The 17,701-nt window shown below is 35.7% G+C and overlaps 1 protein-coding gene across 1 annotated transcript in view; it reads left to right on the top strand.

Annotated features, from left to right (window-relative positions):
* The window catches only part of STK3 (serine/threonine kinase 3), a 252,825-nt gene that overhangs the window by 129,461 nt on the left and 105,663 nt on the right, over positions 1-17,701 (top strand). Inside the window, exon 7 of the mRNA XM_045861098.1 lies at positions 8,476-8,613. Coding sequence (XP_045717054.1) covers positions 8,476-8,613 — 138 coding nt within the window. The remainder of the gene's footprint in view (positions 1-8,475; positions 8,614-17,701) is intronic.

Below are 17,701 nucleotides of genomic sequence, written 5' to 3'. Positions count from 1 at the left end.
TAGGCACTGATGAGTTATTTATTGATTTATTTGGCTCTCATGTTTGACCCAGGCAGTAGATGAAAGCATTCTTTTCTCTAGGCAAGGCTGAGAGACAGATTTTTTTTTTCCTGAAACTTACCATTTAATTCCTAAATTGTCAAACTGAATTTCTGAGATGCATTATTTCTTTCTGATTATAGACTTTCTACATTTTCAGTAGTATCTTTTTTCTTCACATATCCTTTGTTGATAATTAAATTTTAGTTTTTTTGTAACTGTGATTTATATTGATTTTATTAGGTAATATCTTTTTTGTTGTTGTTGTTAAGTTGGTTTGTACTGGGCATTGTACTGTTCTCAGCCCAGAGCCTCGATACACTGTGTGAAACTCTCGTTACCCTGGGACTAGCTTATTGTTTCATCCTAATTCAGTCGTGTGAGCCCTGTGGTGACCTTTGCCTGTTTAGCTGTAACCTAGTTCTTAGAATCAGTTTGGGTTCCTAGGCCTTTATGTAAGTGTCTGACTTAGTTTTGTGATCACCATTAGGCAAGACTGAGGATTGAGTGACATGTTTATAGTTGGTATTACCCTTTTACATTTTCTACATTTTGATTATTTGATTAACTGTCATATAGATTCTATGATAACCCCTTCTTTGCACTTTGGTGGTAAATTGTGACATTATTTTGTCACCCTAGTCAGGGTGATTTTTATGCCAAATTGCCTTATTCACAAACTAAGAGCTGTGTGCCCGGTGTGCTCGTTCCTGTAGACGTCCCCTGTCTTTAATGCCTCTGGTGCTTCCAGTCTCCCCCCCTCCCCCCCTCCCCCCTTCCTCCCTTCCTTCCTTCCTTCCTCCCTTCCTTCCTCCCTTCCTTCCTTCCTTCCTTCTCTGGTGGAAATTGATTGCTTTTCATTGATTTCTCAGATCTTTTGAGCCAGTTATGACTCATCTCTCTACTTTTCTGTTTCCAAAATTTTATTACTGTCCCATATATGCCATATTCCTCTCTCTTTGGAGTTTAAGCCTTTAAAAAAATCTTGATGTCCTTTAGTAGGCTTTTTGGAATGGAATTGAGGTTAATCAGTATGTTCATGTTACCATATTTAGCTGGAAGAATTTATGTCAACATTCTCAATATAAATTTAGATTTTACTGTTGTACAAGTAACTATACTTAATGCTCTGGGGGGTACAAACTTGATAGACACTGCCTGTATCTTCAGGGAGTTTCCATGTTGTCTAGGGCATTTAGAGCAAGTTTATAACTAGACAGAGTACAAGTTAAAACATGGGAGATGCTGAAGTTGAGTATATGGAGTGGTAATATTTGCCTTATATGATCTAGAACAGTGGTTCCCAATGTCAGCCACACAATAGAATTACTTGGGAGACATAAAAAAATGTCTGTGCCTGGCCCTGGCCAGGTGGCTCAGTTGGTTTGGAGTGTCACCCTGTACACCAAAACGTCACAGGTTTGATTCCTGGTCAGGGCACATACCTAGGTTGTAGGTTTGATCCCCAGTCAAGGTGCATATTTCTCTCTCTCTCTCTCCCCCTCTCTCTCTCTGAAATCAACAAACATATCCTTGGGTAAGGATTAAAAAAACATACTGTGCCTGGTCCTCACCTCAGATCATTTGAATCGTAATCTTCTGTGGCTGGTTAAGTTCTGCAGGATCTAAACTTCTTTTGAGATGACTTGATTAATCTTTGTGTGGGTCCTTTCTTTAAGGGCCAGTAAGATGCTCTGGTCTTACCTTGTAACTTCCCCGCCCCATACCGGAAACAAGTCAGTTTCCTTCGTAGTACCCATGGTATTTCAGACTTCACACCTTTGGGCATGCTACTCTATTTTCTATGCCTCCTTAACCCACTTGTTCTTCAGGACTAAATTCAAGTCTAATTTTTCTTTCAACCTCATTTTGAGCTGAGCCATAGAGCCCATTGTTCATTTTTATTTTAGTATTTACAGTTTTATTGAAATGATCTGGTATGCGTTGTCCTATCCCGTTAGAGTCTAAGCTTTCTGAAGAAATTCTTTTATGGGTACGGATACATTTTTTGTGCTCAGAAAAGGTAGTTGAACTGCTCACACATAGGAATTCTAATTGGGGGGATCTGAGAGTGGAATGATAAAGTACCTTTAAGTGTTGGCTCACATTCACTTTTGATTTTCTCCTGTTTCATGAATATTTTTGAATTGTCTTAAAGAGACATTAGATTTCAGTTTTGATAGACACTTGATCTAACTGGGTTCACTCAAAGGTACTGGGGTTTGAATTGTGCTTGTGTGAGCGGTGGCTATAGGGGCAGACTGGGATAGGCAGCAACTTAAGCAGTGCTTTCAAATGAAGCCATTTTTCAATTAAATACAATTTTTAGAAGTTGAATATACACTGGCTTTTATAATATTTTTTTTATCCTTGCCTGAGGATGTGTTTATTGACTTTAGAGAGATTGGCAGGGAGAGGGGTCAGGGTGAGAGAGAGAGAGAGAGTGTGAGAGAAAGAGAGGCAGACACACAAATGTGAGAGAGAAGCATTGATAGGTTGCCTCCCATTCATGCCATGAGTGGTGATCTAACCCACAACCTAGGTATGTACCCTGACTGGGGATTGAACCCTCAACCTTTTGGTGTATGGGATGACACTCCAACCAACTGAGCCACCTGGCCAGGGCCAGACACAGTATTTTTTATGTCTCCTAAGTAATTCCAGTGTGTCATTTTTATGGGAAGTAAATGTTCTGTACTGTTATTTTATTTTCTAATTTTCACTAAGTATTTTTACATAACCTAGATAAAGTTCTGAACAGCCTTGTGAGATAGGTACTATTATTATTCCCATGTTTCAAATGTGTAAAGAGGGCATAGAATTAAAATAGGTTAGACTGCTGCTCATCATGGCAACACTATTATATTGTACCCAGCGTCATCCAGAGCTGGCGCAAACCTTTAGAGCCGGTTCTCTTCTTCACTTGGTTCTGCCAGGGCACCAGCTGCACCCCATCCCTTAATTTGCTTCACAGGCAGGCACATTGGCCTTTATTGGCCAGATTAATGATTATTGGAGGTCCCGTAACTGGAGCTGGAGTCAATTGTGAGGTCATGCTTGCAATACTTTAACCCTGTGCTTATATGTGGAAACTGCAGTCTCAGATGAGGGTTCTCTCTAGATTTTAGTATTCTCTTCAAAAGCTCTACTTCAAATTTGCTTTTGAGGGAGTGGTGTTATAAAATTAGATTTGTATTTTTATATTGACATGAAGCAGGCCTTTTACACTTGATCTTAGCCAAAAGGCTGAGAAGTGATTGGTAGGCCTTTTGACATCCTTCCTTCTCCTCCATGTCCATCTCCTTTCTAATTAACAATATAGTACTCGTCCAGCTAGTATTTAATGCCTGGATTGCTAGGAAGTTACAGTGCCAGAGTCTTTTAGACCCAAAAAGTAACCTGAAAAATATCAAGTCCGACTTCCTCACTTATGTGGAAAAACGGAGGCTGCACAGTCAGAACGTGATGTGGAGCTTCAACCTGTTGTTCTGACCTGGGTCCAGGGTCGATTTATTTCATTGTACTGTTTGCTGGTATTTGTGGTAGTCTTTTATAATAGTATTACAATGCATCCTTTTCAGTAATTATGTATTTTTATTTGACTTAGCAGACATAATAGGTAGTAAGCTTTACTATCAGGAAACAGCTACATTTGCTTAGTTCTTTGCAGTTTTTTAAAGTGCTTTCTTGTCTTTTATCTCATTTGTTTTTTAGGCAGATAACCTTTTGCTTGTATACCTGAGGTTCATGAATAGTGGCATAGATTCCTTTGTTATTCCAGCATATTCACTGCTTCTGGACATTCACAAATCCAGGTACCTTAGCTTCAGAAGTAAGTGTTGACTCACTCCACTGAGATTGTAAAGTTCAGGCATTGTAGTTTCCCAGCATTCAGCTCTTTCCAAGTCTTCTGGGTGCTCCTGGATTCTAAGGCATAAAATTCCAGGCATGAAGATAATTCCTTATTTTGAGGCACTTATATTTCTTGGTTTCTTAAGATTATTTGTGATCAGGGAAGTTCTTTTTAAAACTTAATCAGAGGTTCAATATGTAGTTAAGCAACACATTGTGTAAAAACAAACGCAAGGATAATCGTATCATTTATTGTACTAACATTCTTCAATCAAAATGGTGTTAGAGATAAGATAAATTATATGGCTGTTATGTGTGTTCATGCCATTTGGTTGGTGGCAGGGACGGGAGTGAATTGTTGGTCCAAGGCTAACCACTGATTGCCAAAACTTTCTACAGCAGAGGCCTGTTACCTAATCAGCTCACACAAAAACCGGGAGGTTCTTCAGAGGATCTCCTCCGATTCGTGATTAGGTTAAACTAGTTGAACAAAGTTAAGTCTGTGACAAAATCTGTCAGTTTGTTACTGATCTAACAAAGAAATGGAAAATAAAAGGTATAGTGGTTTTCGTGGAGACTTTAAAGTCTACATTTTGTAGCTGGATGCAGTTTAGTGCTTGTTTGAGAATAAGATGTAAGCATTTTAGGATCATTTTATGATAGTACTGGGTAAATAAGAGTTGGAGTTAAGCTTTTTATCCTTGGGTTTGTAATAGCTACTGCTGAGGTGAGCCTTATATGTTGAGATTATCTGAAGATAAGGCTGCAACTCATTGTCTCAAAGTTCAAAGGAGAGCATTAGCTTCAAGGACATAAATCACTGAGTTGTTATCCATCAATTTGTAACAGAAGTGCAGACGAACAACATTTATCTAGACAATCTAGTATCATTTACTGCAGTTTGAGGTCAGTATATACAGCGGCTTATGTAGGTGCTTTGAACTGTTTTGCAAAGATGAGGGTTCAAATTTGTTTTTATTCTTTAATTTGATGTGGCAGGTGGTATTGTATGCCTTCTTAAGCAGCCAACATTAACCCCTTGTTCTCCATTCTTAAAGCTGGATTAGGTTCTGCTGCAGCTGTGGAGCTATGTGAAGTTAATTAGGTTATTTACAGAAGAGTTTTATTTTCTAGCACTCCATCATTTGCTATGTGTTCCATATGTGTTAGTCACTGCCCCCACCCCTAAGTTGACATGAAGTATCTTATTTTAAAGTCTGTAATAGTAGGGCTTACCTAGTTAGATACTTAAGGGGGCAATGAGGGAGTACACACATCCTGGGTACTATCAGTCTAATTCCAGCAGATTCTTACATTGTGGGAATATTAGCTTGATGTTACCCAAACCAGATATATCCACTGACACCATTTGGCCTGTGGCCTGTGAGTTTGCCACTTCTGTATTAGAACACACTTCTGGACACACAGGAAATACTTGATATATACTTCTCATTTGATAGATGCTTATTGTGTCATAAGACTGGCTTCACTGCTTTTGAAGGACTCTCTTAGATGTGATAAGGTGTGTAAGAATGTTCTTTTCCATTAAAGGAGTTTCCCTTTTTGAAAGAAGATGCATATAGAACTAAACAGATTAGCTTTTACCCTAGAATCAAAAGACTTGAATATTGAATCTTTGCTTTGTTAGAATACCCCAGAGGCTTTTGCATCGAGGGTGTCTTTTTTATTTCTTGAATTCTGCAATAATCTTTGTTCTTCTTTTTCCACTCCTCTCAAACAGGGTTGTTAGGATATACTCTTCGTTCTTTCTTTGTAGTATCTCACACCCCTGCTTCCATTTCATTCCTGTAGATACTGTCTTAGTTGAATTCTTTATTATTCATCTTGGGACATCTACACTAGACCAACTTTCTTCTCTGTTCCATATTTAGAGGATGTCTACGCTTTTGTTTGTTTGTTTTTAAATCTACCTCTTGGGTGTAGAGAAGCTCTGACTAACAGCAAACACACACACACACACACACACACACACAAAACAAACAAAACCAAACTCATACATACACACCTACTAGGAAAAAACAAAACAAAACCCTCTCAGTTGTGTACTTTCTTGCTGACCAAACTGTTTATCTTCTATTCTCCTCCTAATGTTACCATTCCCTAGTCCCTCACAGGGTAATCAGCTTGTTCTGTGCTCCTCCCAACAGCCCTATTCTATGCGCTCGCTCTTCCTCATGCTATTTCTTAAGGGAAATGACCTCTCCTCTTTATGCCTACTATCATTTCTTCTATTATTGTACTATTCTTTAATTGTTTTACTGCTGTTCTTTGATTACCAGACTAGGTTAGGTAGTGACTGTATTTCCTGCTGCATCTTTGAATTCCTAACATAGTGCCTAACACCACTTATTGAAAAGACTATGTTTTCTCTACTGAATAGTCTTTTTCTTACTCATATTTGATTGCATAATCTTCAACTATATTGACTGTCACAGTTGTGAGGGTAGTAAGTTTTAAGATGTTTCTTCTCACTGTTTTGAGGCATAAATCTTGCTTATGCTTTCTTCCCCACTTGGAAATAAGGGAGGGCCTGGGAAAACCTGTAAATTGAAAACAAAATCTTCATTTATCAGTTCTGTATCCTCTTAGTAGCTGTTTGTTTAGATTTAGTAACCTGCTTTGTAGTTCACCTTCTTGCTTCTTGAAACATAGTATCAATAGATGCTTTAGAAGACTTTGGTAATTTTTTAAATGAAGGCTCTCTTGTAGGTCTAAAATACTGTTTTTTTAAATGTTAAATTATTTCCTAATCAGTTTTTTATTTAGAGAATACTGAAAGCTTTTATTTCTAAAATTTATTTATTTTTTTAATTTCTTTTTTTTTATTGTTCAAGTGTAGTTGTCTCCATTTTGCCCCCCAACACTCCCCCCCACACCACCCCTGCAACCCCCACTGAAAGACAGTTTTTAAGTCACTTAGCCCCTCCGGGCTTTGATTTCTTTTCTGTTAAATGATGAGGTTCAGCCAGATGATCTGTGCTATATCTTTACTGTGCAAATGCTCTGATTTTAAAAACTTATAAATTACTTTCAAACAATTAATACAAATCCAATGGACAGTAGAATAATTTTATTATATCAAAGGAATACATAAAAATTGGTATCTCCCAAAATACTATATTTTGTCTACAGTTTTGATCTTTTCTCCATATATGAACAGAAGTTTTAAACATAAGTATGGTTAGTTCCTTTCAGTGGTAAAAATTTTGTCTCTAAGTATTATTGTAGTTTGTCCTATTACCATTTTAATTTTCTTTATGCACTAAGGGGAAGGGATGGACATAAGTTCATGTACATGAAATTTGCTTGCACGTGAAGAGAGAATATTCCTAAAAGCCAGGTGGGAAAAATGAGTGGAGAACACAGGCAGACACCTCCCTTGGAAAGTCAGAGATTTTCTGGTTTAGAAAGGGAGTTTTTATGTGTTTCCGCCCTGCATACGTCTTTGCGAGGCCCATATTTGTAGGCCGCATGTGCACATATTAACATTGCCAAAAAGCCATTTTTCCTCATCTCACATCTTGTTTCGATTGTGTAATTATATAAACTTACCTATTAAACTACAGTTAATTCTAACATGGCTGCATTCATTTTACTTTGTAAAATTTTTGTCATTGCTATGTCTGCCTCTTGTCTTTTTTGTAATATTATGTAGAAATGAAAATGATAATAGCTAGTGTTTATTGAGTGTTTGATACATTTGGTTTAAATTTATTGGTTTCATTGTCTTTCATAACTTTTCAAAGAGAATGATGTTTTAGTGATGGTATTTTATCAGGGACTATTCTAGATACCCATGAGAAAAGTTAATTCGTTACATACAGTGACTTGCTAAGAACATTAGGGATTAATTCTCGTCGTCGTCGAAAAATGGTGACTCGATAGCTAGGAGGACAGGGATGATGGAAATGTTTTAGAGCTTTTGAATTGTGAACTTTCTGGATGTAATATCATTAGTACTAAATTAGTAATACTAAGTTAAATCATTAGTAATAAATCAAAGTGGTGTATGAGCTTTAAAACTTTTTATTTGGAGCCCTGACTCTTATTCAGAAAGAGAAAAAAATATCTTGGCTCTATCAAATATTATTTCGAATAACAGCAGTCATTTTATTTATATGTAAATATCTGAATTGCAGAAGCAAATTGGACTGCTGCTAGCTGTTTTGAGCAGCAGTCCTTCTATAAAACTGAAATAGGAACTACATCTGGCATGCAGTGGCAGGATTGGAGGGGGATATATCTGTTTAACTAGAGAATGTCCTTAGTTTGGTAAAAGGGTTAGAAATGCAATCGTCTTTGGAGACTGATTAAAAATAATAGATAAAATAAAGAATGATGTGCTCAATGAGCTATAATTCAAATAGAGGAAATTTAATGGGAAATGATTACATTAGTAGCAGATGGACTTGCTTCCTGAATGCAATCTTACTGGAAATCCTAGAACTGCTTAAATTTGTTTTTCAGATTTAGAGTCTGATAGAAAGATAGATAAAGAGATTTGTTTATTTGGTGTGCTATTGTGATTCTTACTCTGTCTTTTGGATATTTCATTTTTATTAGGCTATTTTTATGATTCCCACAAATCCACCACCAACATTCAGGAAGCCAGAACTCTGGTCTGATGATTTCACCGATTTTGTTAAAAAGTGCCTAGTGAAGAATCCTGAGCAAAGAGCTACTGCAACACAACTTTTACAGGTCAGTGCTTGTGCCTCTAAGGGAAGAATATTTTCTTTATATCTTCTAGCTTTCTGACATTAACTAGGGTTACTGTGAGTTTCCTTAACTGATTTCTAAAAGCGTAACGCTCCCAGGAAATATGGGTTGATACATAGACATCCATCCTCACACTCACACCCACCCCTCCATTCTTCTTCTGCATCTCATTATCTTCCTTTTCCAAGTTTGGCATTCTCTTTTCCCTTTTTTATGTTTTGGTGTTTCTTTTTTTTTTGGTTGTTGTCAACTCTTGCCCCCTAAAGTTGTTTTAAAACAAAACTCCAAAGCATTCTCATTTCAGAAATGAACTCTTCCCTCTATTTTTACTGTTTCTCATGTTTTTTCTGGATGTATTATTCTTTGACTCAGTATCTGTTCTTTGGTTTTCTGCTTTACTACAAGATGTGTAAGTAGATTCCTGAGCCCTTTGAAAAGATTATATATTGTAAATATTGGTTACAAGATAACCTAAATGAAGAGTTTCAGTATCCCTGCTACAAGTAGACTTTGTATCTAGAGTGTCAGGAAGTTTTTTAATCTGCTTAAAATTTAATGCAAATTGAAATAATTTAATACTTCAGTAAGTATTTACAAGTCTTCCTTTTTTCCAACAGAATTGGTTCAGACCTTTGAGCTAATAATAAATGTGTCTCACATTAATGGAATTTGGTATTTGGAAAATAATTATTTTTATTAAATGACAAAATGATTCAAAACATGGTGCTTAGAAAAAGTGATCTTTTTCCAAAGTGCTATTTAAACAAAAGTTTTTGTTGAGGGGTATAAGAAGCAGGCTCTTTAAGTATAATGTTTATTGCTATGAAAATACAACTTAGTACTCACACTCCATGGAAAGCAGTTTAACAACGTCTGTCTAAAATAAATTGTCAAATATTCTTTCACCCAGTAGTTACACTTGTAGAAACTTACTCTACAGAAAAATTTAACCATGTGTGAAATAAAATATGTATAAAAATATTCATAGTACATTTTAATGGCAAAAGATTGGAAACAACATAGATAACTGTCAACAAGTTGGAAAGAAATTAAGGCCCGTGAAAAAGAGCAATTGACAAAACACACACACCTGTACATATGTACATGTGTACATGCATGTGTCAGTGCTTACCGTGGAGTAGCTGTACAAAAATAAGCAAGAAACTGGCCTTCAGAGAAGGTGACTAACTGGCTGAGAAGCAGGAGTGGAATCAAAACTTATTTTTGCCGAAACTCAAAGAGCCTTTTGAGTTTCTTGTTATATGCAAATGCTATCTTTCAACAATTAATTGAAACATTTATTTTGAAATATTGTCATCATGTCAAAGGAATTTCGAACACATAAATCAAAGGTCTATTGGTATTGTTATTGTATTGAATATCCAAATTATTCAACCTAAAAGAAGGCAAGAAAGGAAAGAAGGGAAAAAAAAGTGAGACAAATTGCATAAATATGATGGTGAAAATAAATCCAAACATATCTGATAACTGATTTTTGGATACTTTAACCAGTGTTTCTTTCTAGTCTTTCTTCCATAATCTTTTCTAATCTTTCTAAGAAAAGAAATTCTGCTGTTTTTCACTTAGAGTTTTTAGAATTGGAAAGCATTTAAGAAGTATTCTAGTATAACCCCCTAATTTTGTGGGTGAGGACACTGAAGCCCACAAAGGTTACATGACACTGAAGATCACACAGTGATTAAATCATTGTTCAGGTTTATTCCATTTACCCCCAGTCCCAATCTTCATCCTTTTTCTACTCAGCTTTCTGCCCAGAAGGTGACCTGTATAGACCTTTAACAAGCTCTGTTATTCTCTGGCTTTGAGTTGGGTTTGGCCCAAGCATCCTTCTTTATGATATAAAAGGCAAACAATGCTTCCAATTTTGTATGTTACTTACATACAGTGTTTATGAACCAATATTTACTGTCCTACTTTTTTAAAAAAAATTGTACTATTGTCGATCATTCAAGGCCCTCTGTTACAATTTTGTGTTCTTGTCTATCTTCATAATTGACCCCTTGCTACCTCCCATTTTTATCTGTATAAATACAGAAATAATAAATGTGTAGTTTCTTACACAGACCATGCTTTTTCAATCCTCTGTATCTTTTTTCATGCTGTCCCCCCTCCACTGTGTTTGCCAGTTTGAAGACTCCCCTTCACCAACAGGCTCCTCCTAACTCATTGTCTTTGCTTCTAATTCAGATACAGCGCTCCTTCAGAAAGCCTTCCCTTCATCCCTGTTTATGCTAGTTGTTCCTATAAGTTCCTGTAAGCACCCTGGGTGTATCATTCATAACTTAGTTCTCTGTCATTGTCCTGGATTGTAACTGATTCAAGGTTAGCGGGCTGTGCCTTTTAGGAGGGGACTACTTCTGCACTCCTGGTATTCATTGCTTATAGTACTTTGTGAATTGAATTCAAAATTTAGCACAATAAATTTCTGACTTAAAAAGACTTTTTTAGATAGGATAGTTATCTTTACTCTCATTAGAGGCTCATTAGACTCATTACAGTCTTACTTTGCTGGACTCCTAGAAGCCAGTCTGTCTCTTACAGGAGTTTTTATGTGTCTTATATGTTATGAATTAAATTATAGTATAACTCCCAGGGACAGTCTTACTTCTAAGTTTTAGTGGACACATGTCTGTAGCCTACATGTACAGATTATACCATATTGATTGGTAGACCATGATAAATGCTAAGTTTTTTTTATAGTGGTTTATTTTCTATGGCACAAGATAGATAATTGTGTCAGTTCAAAACAGACTGAAAAGATCCTTTGAGATTGTTCAGTTGAACTTTTAGTAGTTTTTAAAAGATGAGGAAATTGAAACCCCAGAGATATTTAAAGGATCAGGTTCAAGTTTAGCCTAGTGGCGGTAGAGTTCCTGATCTGAAGGGGATCCTGTGGACAGGGGATCTGAACTGCCTGTGGACAGTTTAGAACCTGAAAGTCAGCTCCTGCCCAGGCTGGCCTCCTGTAGGAATGTTCCGTTGACTGAGATCTGTTATTCTTTGGGTTGGCCCCGTGTGTGGCTCGAACAGGTGGTGTCATGGGTTCCTCTGGGAGCTCCCATGATGTGTGACTTACTCTTCATTTTACCAGTTCAAATGAGCAATGGAAGCTTTATCTAACTTGTCATTTCTCTCATTTATCATATAATTATCTTGAATACTTTCTTTTCATACACTGATATCCATATCAAATACTGTGATGGTATTTGCTTTAACCTTTAAACATTTGAGAAAACCGAAGAAGCTAAGGGAAATCTATCATATTTACCCTGTTTTGCTCTTTGTCTCTTTCTCCTAATGTTCCTGAATTTCTTCTTTTATTATTTCCCTCCTGTTTAGAGGACTTCCTTACATTCTTTTAGGATGGGTTTGTGTAACAGATTCTCTTAATTTTCCTTCATCTGAGAATGTCTTTATTCCTGAAGGACATTATCACTGGCTATAGAATTCTTAGTTGGTAGTTCTTTTTCTTTCAGCACTTAAATGTTGTAGCACTTCCTTCCCATAGCCATGGTTTCTTAGGAGAAATCTATTGTCATCTGAATTGTTTTACCCCTTGTTCTTTTAAAAATTCTTTTCTTTGTCTTAATTTTCAGAAGTTTAATTATGATGTGTCTTAATATGGATTTCTTTAGATTTATTCTCCTTGGGATTTGTTCAGCTTCTTGAATCGGTAGGTTTGTATCTCTTGCCAATTTGGAAGATGTCTTCAGCCATTATTTTTTCAGACACATTTTTTAGCCCTACTTTCTTTCTCTTCTCTATGACTTTCTGGATACAGATGTTAGATTTTTTATTTTAGTTGTCTAAAACAAAACAACTAAAGTTGTCTCTAGTTTAGAGAACCTTCGGGTCTCTGAGGTTCTGTTCATTTTTATTCCAGTCTGATTTCTCTTCTGTGTATGTTGAGTACTTTCTACTGTTCTGTATTCCAGTTCACCGATTCTTTCCTCTGCTCTCATTCTGCCCTTCAGCCTGCTGATCATATTTTTAATTTTGGTAATTTTTTAGTTCTAGAATTTTCATTTGTTTATTTTTCTATTTTCTCTTTCTTTGTTCAGATGGTCTGATTTTTATTTGCTTACAAGCATGCTTGTAATTGCTTATTGAAACATTTTTATGATGGCTGCTTTAAAATCTTTGTCAGATAATTCTGATATCTGTGTTATCTTGATGTTGGTGCCAATTTATTATCTCTCCCAGTTGAGATTTTCCTGCTTCGTTATATGGTGAGTGATTTTCATTTGAACCCTAGATATTTTCAGTATTATATTATGAGACTCTGGATCTAATTTAAATGTACTGTTATAACAGGCATCCTCTGACAATATTCCAGTGGGGGAAAGGGGCACCACCTAGTTTCTGCTAGCTAGCAGAAGTCCAGGTCCCCAGCTTGGTCTCCTTTGACATGTATGGTAATGAGGGGTTTCTTACTATGACTGGACATGGGTGAGAGTCAGGCTCTCAAGACACCTTCAGTGGCACTATGGGGCCTTGTTATAGCTGGGTGATGATGCAAGTTCTGACTCTACTAGGTCTTCTCTCATTCCGCTCTAGCTGGGAGGGGGTGGGGTTTCTTTATTATTGTCTGATAGGGGTATAAGCTCAGGCTCCCACATAGTCTCTGCTGACACTCCCTGCTGGAGGAGGGAGGGGACCTTTTATACTGCTGGTAGAGATGAATGTCCCAGCTCAACCTTTGGTCTTCTCTGGCACCGTCTCAGTAGGATTGAGTACCTTCCAGAGGGTGGAAGTAGAGATTTCCCACTCAGCCATTGCTGGCAGGGTTGGGGCCAATGTGTTCTCTATGGTGTTAGGCTGGCGTGGTAGGATGATTCTTGTCTAGAAGTTGTGTCTCACTAGCTGTCCCTTTCCTGATCTGTTTGATCAAGAGAGCAGGCTTTTGTAGGGGCGGTTTTAGATTGTGTCCCTTGGTGTTTCCAGTACCCAGTCTGGGATAAATGAGATAAAAAGAACACTCGTGGAACTCAGTGATGTCCTTCCTCAAGTCCCCCAGTCCCTAACCAGTTTGCTGCCTTCTTTCTATTTTGCAGAATTGCCCTATGTTTGTTTTATATATAATGTTCAGGGCTTTGGCTGCACTTTAATGGAGAAGTATAGGGAAAAGTATGACAACTCAATCTGCTGGGAAGCATTAAGTCTCTTCTTTAGATTATTTCAAATTCTTGTTTTCTCTGAAGTTTTTTTAAATAAATCATTAATTTGAACTCTATTAGACATTGTTAATTTAGAACATGAACAAAATTTAAGGGGAACTGTTTCAGATTTTAAAAGAATAAATTATCAAGTGACCTTAATTTTTACAATACATAAATCAAGAGTGTGGTAAGTTGATTTGGGATATTTTTTATTTTTTTTTTATTCAGGTGATTTCAGAATACTCACTCTATTTTAGTTTAGATTTTACTATAGATTCATTTGTAAATAGTGAAAATTAATTGCCTTTAAGAATTTAGTGTGTTAATCTTTTTCTTATTGACATTCTTGTAAAAAACTTCATTTAATTACCCTCTGTCTGACATAAATGTTACAAATATAGATTTTAGTATATTCATTTTTTTATTGTCATTCATACATACTTAAGTTCTATGTATTTATACTGTCTTGTTTCTTTTGTTTTTATGGCATTGGGTTAAATATAAACATTCTATTTATTTTTAAACTTTAATTTTTTAATCTATCTGGAATTTATTTTGGTATTTCTGTGGTAAAGATCTAGTTTAATTTTTCTCCTATATTATCTCAACACCAGTTTTTATTTAAGTAATTTTTCTGTCAATGATTGGAAATGCTATTTTATAATATGCCAGTTTATTTTGTGTATTATATTGTTTCTGGGTGTTATATTGTTTATTGTTCTTTCTATTTCTTTGCTGGTGCCACATGCTTTGATAGGCATTAAACAAAAAGATACAACTTTTGTTTGCAGATTTTTCTGTTAATTCAATCTCATATTATTTAGATTTTTCTCTTTATTTTTAGCAATTTTATTTCTCAGTGACTAGAAAAGGAATATTAATATTTTTTATATTTTATTAGATCAACTTCTTGTGTGTCTGTAGTTTCTCCTACATCTCATAATGCTCTACTAATATACCTAGTTTACAACTATATCTTTATATTGTATCCCTTATTAGTATTAAATAACATTCTTCATTTACTTTTCTTCGCCTTCAGTCCAACTTTTTAAATTATGTTATTCTTGGTATCTTTTTATGTTTAACTAAGATTTCATTGCTTGTCTTTGACTTTTAACCCAGGTTCTTTTCAGTATGCCTCTTGGGGAAACATGAGTTGGATTTATTTAAGTATATCTCATGTAGAAAGCATGTAGTTGAATTTATCTCATGAACTAAGTGTCTTTTAGGAACTAAAATATTATTTAATAAATGGAAATTCAACCATTTGTTGATATTTGCATATGCTAATAACATTTTAATCACAGTTAATTTTTTTTTTTTGCCAACTTGTTTTCTCTGGTTTTGTTCTATTTTTTTATGCTGCTTTGCATTTTTAAATTTTATCACTTGCTATTTTAAAAATGGCATTAAAATATTCTTTAAGAATCTGCCAGTGTGTCTGATAGTACTTCTCTCCTGACTATCAAGAATGCTCAAATAATACGGCCTTGTTCTTCAAGTAGCCTTTTAACTTTGTTAGCCAGTTCCTCTTTCTTGGTCAGATAACATCTGTTCTGTCATGGTTATGTCGAGTAAAAAGCACAACTACAAATGAAATCAGACATTGAGATTTTGAGACTGAGTACTTTAAGCTCTGTAGATTAATGATAGCAAACACTGGGTAGTCAGTTCACAATTAATTGCACAAAAGTAAGTTTGCAGTAGACTGGATGAATGATATATATACTTGGGCATTTCTTACAGGTAAAACTGTGGCTTGGAGGATTGGCTCATAACTTTTCCTGAAAAGATAAAGAATAATACAACTTGAGATTTCTGTGCTCTTTAAAAGAAATATGATTCTATTGGTTCCCAGTTTTTGCAGTGTTGGTCTTCTACTTCTCTTAATATATAGTCACTAAATCCTTCTGAAGAGTACTTTTCATCAGATTCACTCTTCTCTATTGTGGCAGCTGTTTTTTTTAAATCCAGGTTCTTAATAATTCATACCTTTACTATTACCATTCCTCCTCACTTTTATTTCTTTCATTTCTTTCTGCATTCTACTCCAAGATTATACTATCAAAGCCATTCTTTGCCTTATGTTATTCTCTTGTTTATATAATTAAAGTGGCTCCCAGACAAAATTCAGGCATGTCATCCTAAGCATGTATCCTTCCTGCCCCACTGCTGCTTGTACTCATCTCTAAACTCACAGAACACCGTTTCTCTAAGTAGTGTTCCTGTCTTGGCATGGCAGATCTTTCTGCTGGGTTCTGACACACATTCCCCATTGCGGTGTGTTTGTTCATACTGTTCATACTTTAACTACCCCCTAAAATGGGCTATTCTATATGAGACACCAAGATTACCTCACTCATTCTTCTACTTTTACATCTGTTAATCATATAGACTGTGCTAAACCATCATAAATGTAATTTATATGCCACATTGTAATTTTTTGTATCTGTTTATGTTTTAGTCTTTATTCTAGATAAGTTCCTTAAGGGCAAAGAACATGTTTTCAATTTTTTTTTTCGAGGCAGGGAGGTGGCTTTCCACCAATGTTTCTCAGAAATTATCAGTGTAGGACTGGAGTTTCTTCCTTGTTTTTCCTCCATTCTCTAGGGCACTATCTTTGTCTGTTTTCCAGCTTAGTAGAAAGAGTAGAAATCATGTAAGAATGCACATGCAATGTTTTTGTTTTATTTTTAAGATTTCATTTATTTATTTAGAGAGAGGAGAAGGGAAGAATAAAGAGAGAAACATTGATATGTGAGAGAAACATTGATCTATTGCCTTTCACACACCCCCAACCAGGGACCTGGCCCACACCCAGGCATGTGCCCTGACTGAGAATGGAACCGGCAACCCTTAAGTTCACAGACTGGTGCTCAACCCACTGAGCCACACCATCCAGGGCAACATTTAATGTTTTAAGGCCCAGATCAGAAAGTAGAACACAACACAAGGCACTCTCATTTCATTCTATTCTGTTCTTTCCATTTCATTGACAGAACTTAATCTCCTAGTCGCAACCAGCTGAAAAGGAGACTAAGAAAGGTAGAATCTAGCTGGGCCAGTATACGTCTAACCACAATTCTATTCTGGTGGAACTAGGAGTCTCCACCACAGCTATGTTAATAGGATGTAACTTATCTGGTGCTTAATCTATAACTGTTACAAAAGAATTTATTATTATTTCTTCATTGTTGATCCTTATTTCTGTAATCTTCACACTCATTCTTTTCCTAAATGGTGTATGTTTATCATTTTAAAACTTTTTCCAAATGTCTGGAGTTTCTTCTTAAGCACTAAAACTTTTTTGTTTTTAAGAATAGTTTTGTGTTCTTTATTAAAGTAACTCACCTTTTACCTGAGTCTATCTACTGAAATTTAATTATGAAAATTGCATCTTGAAACTGTATTGCTGCCTCAAAATAAGGTTATGTATCCCAAATTATACTTTTAATCCTACCCTCTACTTTTCTCACACCCTTCCCTCAATTAAAAAATCATCAGCAACCCAGGTCTGTTCTGGTGGTTTCTATTCTGTTTACCAGATTTGCAACAAGCTCATATATTTCAGCTAGATCAGGGTAGAATAAAAAAAGAAGTGAAAAATTATTTTATGTATGTGCATTATAGAAATGAAGCAATATTTATTTTCTGAAAAAATTTTTTTGGCCATTTTTTATTTCTCCATTGGAATGGAGTGAAATGATTACACTTTCAAGACCTAATAAAATAGGAAATATGTAAAAGAAGTAACACAATATTTGTCCTTCTTTTTACCACGGATTCTGGCTATCAGCTTAAGATTAGTTAAAATCTGTCACCAAATAACTATTTTTATATGTAATACAATCACCAATCTTTTTTTTTCATTGTATCTTTTTCTTACCTCA

The sequence above is a fragment of the Phyllostomus hastatus genome, unplaced genomic scaffold, assembly GCF_019186645.2.
Source record: "Phyllostomus hastatus isolate PE091 unplaced genomic scaffold, TTU_PhHast_1.1 phas_scaffold_21, whole genome shotgun sequence".
Taxonomy (NCBI): domain Eukaryota; kingdom Metazoa; phylum Chordata; class Mammalia; order Chiroptera; family Phyllostomidae; genus Phyllostomus; species Phyllostomus hastatus.
The sequence above is the reverse complement of the archived record's forward strand: the minus strand, read 5'-3'. Positions and strand labels throughout refer to the sequence as shown.